The sequence below is a fragment of the Helianthus annuus genome, chromosome 3 (assembly GCF_002127325.2).
Source record: "Helianthus annuus cultivar XRQ/B chromosome 3, HanXRQr2.0-SUNRISE, whole genome shotgun sequence".
Taxonomy (NCBI): Eukaryota; Viridiplantae; Streptophyta; class Magnoliopsida; order Asterales; family Asteraceae; genus Helianthus; species Helianthus annuus.
In genome coordinates, this window is record NC_035435.2 from 90195125 (window position 1) to 90202366 (window position 7242).

A 7242-nucleotide genomic window follows, 5' to 3' on the forward strand; every position below is an offset into this window, starting at 1 on the left:
AAGAGCATGGCGGATACGCCGCTGGTACTTCCTATATATAAGTACTCTTATTGTATTACTCTTCGTAGGAGTTTATGTGGGCAGCGGGGGAGGGGGTGAGGAAGCGGTGGGAGACAGTGAGGTGGAGGGATTCTGGTGAGAGTTTTTGGAGAGAGATTGGGTTGTGATGGTGGGCTCATATTACAGAGAAAGAGAAAGAGAAAGAGTTAATTTTTTTTTTAATTTTTCAGTTTTGTAAATACAGTCCCTCAATAATAAGTGTTTACAAAATAACCTCTAGGAAGATGAAATGACAAGTATGCCCTCATGTGCAAGGCACATGATCATATTTAACTAAAAAATCTGACTGAGTTAGGCTCAAAGGACAAACCGTGCAAGATTTTGAAACATTAAGTGCAAAACTTGTCAACTTTTACGCTAAATAACAACGCCTGTAATTTGGTGTAATATAAAGGACAAAACTTGTAATTTACTCTATACTATATTATTTAGAGGGGGCAATCTTGACCCAAAGTCTTCCAAGCGGGTCAGTTTGGGTTGCTTTTAAAATTATATGGGTTGGTTTGAGTAAGATATTTTAACTAAATGGGTCATAATGGGTCACTTCAAATTCCATCTTGTTATTATCGGGTCAAAGCGGGTCGACAACATTAAAGAATTGGGTCAATGTGGGTTAGTGTCTTAAAGAAATGGGGCAGATTTCGGGTCAGAATGGGTTTCGAGCCGGCACAAGTATCCACACGAGACGGGTTACGGCATGAAAGGGATATTGGATCGGAACGGGTTCAGTTCAAATTGAGTTTCGGGTCGAGACGGGTTTCGGCACGACGCAAGTTATAGATTGGAACGGGGTCGGTTCGGGTCGGGTTTCGGGCCAACACGGGTCTCTGCATATGACGGGTTTCGGATCGCAACGGGTTTTGGGCCGACACGAGTTTTCGCACGAGACGAGTTTCGGGTCGGGACGAGTTTCGTACCGTTTCGACGCGTACCGTTTCGACGCGAACCGTTTCGACCCGTACTGTTTCAACGCGTACCGTTTCGACCTGTACCGTTTCAACCGGTACCGTTTCGAGTAGTACCGTTCTGACGCATACCGTTTCGACGCGAGAACAGTTTCGACGTGAACCGTTTCGACGCGTACCGTTTCCACGCGAGCCGTTTCGACGCGAACCGTTTCGACGCGAACCGTTTTGACGAGAACCATTTCGACGCGAACCGTTTCGACGCCAACCGGTTCGACGCCAACCGTTTCGACGCCAACCGTTTCGATCCGTACCGTTTCGACGCCAACCGTGTCGACGCGAACCGTTTCGACTCGAACCGTTTTGACGCGTACCGTTTGACCTGTACCGTTTCGACCCGTACCGTTTCATAAGAGCTCTGACCTTAAATGGCATACCAAGCACCAGTTTATAAGAGATACGAAATGGTAATAAAATGTTTACAGAACTGAGAGTTTAAAATTTAATAATCCTTGAGTTACTCAATCGTCAACTTAAACATACAACATCATACAACTCTCGATCGTCAACTATAACATACTAATCTCTTGCTAATAAATTCAAGATTCAAATAATAAGCTACACAGTTACTATTAAAATAAATATGACAGTTAATAAAACATTTTTTTAACCAACCCGACCTGACACGACCCGAAACCCGTTCTGACCCGAACCTGTTCCAACCCGAACCCGTTTCGACCTGAACCGAAACAACCTTTTTTTTAATTGACCCGTTTTGACCTGAACCCGACCCGACCTGTCCCGTTTGCCAGGTCTAATATTATTATATGGCTTGGTAATCTCTACACTAGTAGTCACGGGTAACAAATACTGTTTTTGGAATATGTTCTTAGTTATATATATATTTGTATACATTTTATTGTAATCTATTAGATAACTGACATTATAAATTTTTTCCTACAAGATGTTCCCGACATTAGGGAAGGAGAGGTAGTAGTTGGTTTCAATCAATAGAGGCATTATCCTATATATTATCCTATATATTAAAAAGGAAAGTTTGTGAATAGTAATTTCACCACTCAAAACTTGCCACGTGGCAAGCCTGTTGTAAGTGTCATGTTCGGTCTCGGTACATGAAGGTAAAAATCGGCAACAGTCTAGTACAGAAAACATCAAATGTCGGTACCGAATTGATATTGAAAATTTTTAGTTCGGGAAATTCGGTACTCCTACCCAATACCATTTGCTCATCCCTGATCACGGGTATTGTGCAAACATCAACGGTATCGTACAACTTTTTTTATTGATTTTCTTCAACTTTTAGTGTTTCCTTTTTTTAGTTTCAGCGCTAGGGATGAGCTCGGTGCCAACCGATATTAAATCGGTACTGGTACCGAAAATACCAGTTACAGTACAGTACATGAAGGTAAAAACTGGTAGCAAACCGGTATAAGGAACGCTAAAAGTTGCTACCGAATTGACTTAAAATCTTTCGTTTTAGGAAATTCGGTATTTTTTTTCCATTTATCCATGTTTTATCAAAATACCGGTACGGTCCTGTTCGGTCTCGGTACATGAAGGTGAAAACCGGCACCAGCTAGGTATAGAAATCATCAAACGTCGGTACCGAATTGATATTGAAAATTTTTAGTTCGGGAAATTCGGTACTACTAACCAATACCATTTGTTCATCCCTAATCATGGGTACCGTACAAACACCAACGGTATCATACAACTTTTTTTTATTGATTTTCTTCAACTTTTAGCGTTTTTTTTTTTTTTAGTTTAAGGGTTAGGGATGAGCTCGGTGCCAACCGATACTAAATTGGAACTGGTACCGAAAATACCGGTTACGGTACAGGTATATGAAGGTAAAAACTAGTAGCAAACCGGTACCAGGAGCGCCAAAAGTTGCTACCGAATTGACTTAAAATTTTTCGGTTCTGGAAATTCGGTACCGGTACCCAATACCATTTGCTCATCTCTGACCACGGGTGTCATACGAACAACATTATTACCATAAAACTTTTTTTGTTGATTTTCTTTCGGTTATCTTATACTGTTTTTTTTTTCTACATTTTCTTTTTATTCTTGTCAGCGGTTCTGTGCGTAACGCGCTCGTAGTGATTTCAAAACATATATAAACACATACTAAATGACAAAATAAGTTCGCCGCAACGCGGCCATAGTGATAAACCTAGTTAACCATAAAAAAGAAAACAGAACATATGTATTAGAAGTAACAAACACTAAAGATAAGTTGGAAACATATTGGCTAGCTCTCAACTCTAGACAACAACTACCAAACTTTTTTTGCTGTTGTCAAACATTGGTTCATGTGAATTATTGAAACCTTAAAAGCAATGGCTTGTTTATGAGGAAGGAGGGAGTATCCCACCAAGGAATGATGAGAACAACGACAATGCGCGTTGTGGCTGGTAGCTTGGAACAGTATGCCCTGCGCCCCTAACCGTTATGAGAAGCAGTCCTTTATAAGCCTCCAAATACCCTCCAACCTATTGACATGAATCCATTATAGTAGAACAACAAAACATTATTGTTTAATTAGTGGTTGTTTGTTTAGCTCTTAATGGTTCAAACCTCTTACTAGTTCAACGCTTATTGGTTCAGACTGTTTGTTTCGCGAGCAGAGGTCTGAATGGTTCAGGCATTTGTTTCTGAATGGTTAAGCATTATACTAAGTCTGAATGGTTAACACCTCTAATCTGAATTGGTAAGACATTTGCCTCTGAACGGATAGCATTATACTGACTCTTAAAGGTTCAAACCTCTTACTGATTCAGCACTTAATGGTTTAGACCTTTTACTAGTTCAGCACTTAACAATTCCAAAGTTTCCAAACAGCCCCTTAGCAATGTAATTTTGTTTATTCATTAAAACCATAATTTGTGTTACAAATATTATATACACATCAAATAATCATATTCTTAACTAATGAAAATTATTAATCATGCAAACTAGCGAGTTCAGTGCTTACCTCCTTGTTGAGGTACCATGGCCGCCAAGCTGTCTCGATAGGAAGTTTGAGGGCGTTGATTGCGTACCTTGAAGAAGTAATTGGAACCTGCGCGTCTACATCCCCGCTGTGTAGTTAAGATGCACAGAGTCATTTTTATTAGTTGTTATCAATTACCAACAACCAGACATATCTATAATCATTTCTAGTGTGGATAATGCTTGCCTGAAAATCCATAGGCGCTGCCCATTCGCAATTAGATACTTGATTATTGGCAAGACAGTCACTGCGCGGTCATTCCAGCTTGTGATAACATCGCTGAAAATATTTTTATAATTCTTTTTGTTAGCAGTTATGACATACGAGATTCGTATCAGTTTATGAGACTAATTAACGTGTTATACCTGCATAAATCCCATGATGTAGGTTTGGCATGCAAAGCCTTTTGCACCATGGAGTCATTGAAATAGAATTCAAGGATATATTGCCAGCATGGATCAAAACTGGTAACCTGAAAGAACCAATTTAAAACAATATTATCCCAGCGTTAAACTCTCAATCACTTAATTAAAGAATCGAAAACTAATATCTAAATGTGAAATTGGATTCCAATAATCGCTTGTAGCCATCATTGGCTATTGACAGTCCCACCTTTCAAATATTTTGTCTCAACCGGCCCTCCGTTTTTTTTTTCTAATTACAAACTGATGTTTTAGGGCTTTTGAACAGAACGAATCGATTGATGTAAAATTTACCTCGAAACGACCCTTCAAACAGCTTGATTTTTGTTAATTGAAAGTTTAAACACCCGAATTGAAGCACCGTTTTCGTCGTTTGGAGCAACGTTTCGAGGTTAGGTTTATATCTATCGATTCGTATCCTCGTTCTGATCAAAAACCCTAAAAACAGTTTATAATTCGGAAAAAAACTTAACTCCGTTTAGACTTTTTTCACTGAGGGCCGGTGGAGACAAAATATTGGCAAATGAAGTCTACTAGGGATTATTAGAATCCAATTATAATTATTTACTAAACGTATAATTTAAAGTTTTATGTTTTTTAAAGGGGCCGTATCCGAAAAAATTTTAATCTTGTTATTTGTATTTTTAATTATCATTTAACATTCAACTTAGGCTTTTCTTTTCTAATAACACGTGATATCTAACATTTTATTAAAATTTAAAATACACGGATTGATTTTTTTTTTCAATGTTTCAATATACATTTGACCTAAACCAGTTAGCTAGTTAGCTGTATTCAAAATAGCGTTTTTTTTTTGGTTCACAACATCAAAAAAATACGTTATTTTTAACATAACCCGGTTCTCAGTAAAAAAAATATATTAAAATGTAGAAAAAACCCGTGTATTTAAATTTAAAAATAAATTAGATATTTAGTCAAACATGTATCTCAAACTTTACCCATTTCTAAACATATTATTGTTTTCATAGGTGATGGAATGTGGATAAAGGCCTTACAGAACCAGGAACAGCAGAGGTATTTCTTTCAGCAGGGGTTACGCAAATTGGTGCATAGATATTGTATGCATCAACATCTCCCATCTCATTCCCAACTTTGTTTATTATAGCATTGCACATGGTCGACGTAGAATTGCTTGCGAAGTCACAGTATTTGAAGATGGCATCATGTGTCGAATCAGAAATTATAGCATGACTCCACAAATAATCATACATACCTTTTTGATCCAGTTCTTCATCAATCGCTGCATTTCCTATCTGCAAGTTTAAACCAAGTTTATTTACATTCATCCTTATAATACAGTTGAAATTTATACAAATAGTATGCATGAAGTGAACATACTGCGATCCCTTTGATATTAATGACGGTTTGGTTTGTTTTCTTGTTGTTCAGAAGGATGGTGTATGCGAGTTGTGGCACATAATGTCCCGCGTAGCTTTCTCCCGTGATGTAAAAATCACGAGTTTTGTACTGAGGGAATCGTTCGAGCCAGTTAACAAGAAAAATGTAAGCATCATCAGCAGTGTTCTTGTCACCAGATTTATGGTAATCGGAAGTTGTATTAGAGTATGAGAATCCCACTCCAGCAGGAGACTCAAGAAATAGCATATTTGCAACTGCACATATGTACCATTTTCTATGTTTATGATCAATGTCTTATAATAGTTACCAAGGGGGTATTAAAGCTGGAATGAAATCTAACCATTGCTCCATGCATAATCATTCATGAAGAGAGTTTTCCCATCACTATTGATTCGGAATGGACCGAGTTCTGACATGGCTCCCATTAGTGAAGAACAACCTGGTCCTGTTAAAGGAGAACAATTAAAATTATTTGATACACTAGTTCAAACTTCAAAAAAGTTCATTCTGCTTTCAACTCCACATAGACAATTAAAAACTAGCCGTTATAATTTAGGGGCAGCTCAATTATACAAAAGAGTTAGGTTTTGCTTCGGCCCCATATTTAAGGGGCCAAAGTTTTTTAGGGATAGACTATGCTTGTCGCATTCTATTATTCCTCTCGAATCAAAACTCCGTCAGTTATCACTCTCAAATTTTCAGTTGTAATTGCTATTTATCTTTTTGTTCGTTTTTAAATTTTATGTTTTCACAAATTGGATGTGAATTGAGTTAGGGTTTAACTACGTTTAATTTACAAGTTTTAACAAAAAGAACAAAAAAACATTATACTTGGAAGGGAGTTCATTTCAGTAAAACTCACATCAACTATAACTTGTTTGATTATGTGCTTTTTAGAAACTGTACAAAAAAAATGTATGCGTGTCATAATATTCCTATGTGTTAAGATTCCAAGCAAAAAATAATATTCTATTTTACGGAAAAGGATTCTGATTTTAGAATCCACTTTAAGCCAAAAGGTGGTTGAGCCGCCCTCGTTAAGTTTGGTTGTGTGTTATTTAATTACGATGCAATAAATAAATATATATGTGCAAAATTACCTCCATTTAGCCACAAGACCAACGGTTTTGTAGACGAATCAGTAGGCGACTCAACAAAATAATAAAAAAGAGCCCTGCCAGCATTCGGATTGACAGTAACATATCCGGAGTACTGACTGAAATTGACACCTTCAGGTTGGCCTGGCAATGCCGATATCTTGTCGAGCGCTGCCAAACCGTCTTGAGGTGCAATGTAAACTGGAGAATACTCATCAGTAGCTTCCTCTGAAACCATCCATTTATAATTATTCGGCGAGTTTCTAGAATGTTTTGATTTTAGTAACTTGAAAAGCCTGTTTGCCTGAATATCAGCATTACATAACCCAAACAAGGCTAAAATGCAAACTGTTGCTATAAGT

At 37.7% G+C, this 7242-nt stretch overlaps 1 protein-coding gene across 1 annotated transcript; it reads right to left on the reverse strand.

The window, feature by feature from the left end:
* Nucleotides 1–3173: 3173 nt before the first annotated feature.
* Nucleotides 3174–6983, reverse strand: LOC110929061 (serine carboxypeptidase 1). Its single transcript, XM_022172161.2, has 8 exons — nucleotides 6884–6983; nucleotides 6124–6228; nucleotides 5763–6037; nucleotides 5420–5677; nucleotides 4347–4453; nucleotides 4168–4260; nucleotides 3964–4069; nucleotides 3174–3481 (listed from the first exon to the last, which is right to left on the reverse strand). The coding sequence occupies exons 2-8, from the start codon at nucleotides 6206–6208 to the stop codon at nucleotides 3338–3340; spliced, it is 1068 nt and encodes a 355-aa protein (XP_022027853.1). The 5' UTR covers nucleotides 6209–6228; nucleotides 6884–6983; the 3' UTR covers nucleotides 3174–3337.
* Between the last annotated feature and the right edge of the window lie 259 nt (nucleotides 6984–7242).

Excerpts from the sequence above, each read along its gene's own strand:
- LOC110929061 (XM_022172161.2), bottom strand. The coding sequence starts at position 6,208 with ATGGGAGCCATGTCAGAACTCGGTCCATTCCGAATCAATAGTGATGGG. Across the intron at positions 4,261-4,346 it reads ACATCATGGGATTTATGCAG|CGATGTTATCACAAGCTGGA; the intron begins GTATAACACGTT and ends AAATATTTTCAG. Across the intron at positions 3,482-3,963 it reads CATGGTACCTCAACAAGGAG|GTTGGAGGGTATTTGGAGGC; the intron begins GTAAGCACTGAA and ends TCATGTCAATAG.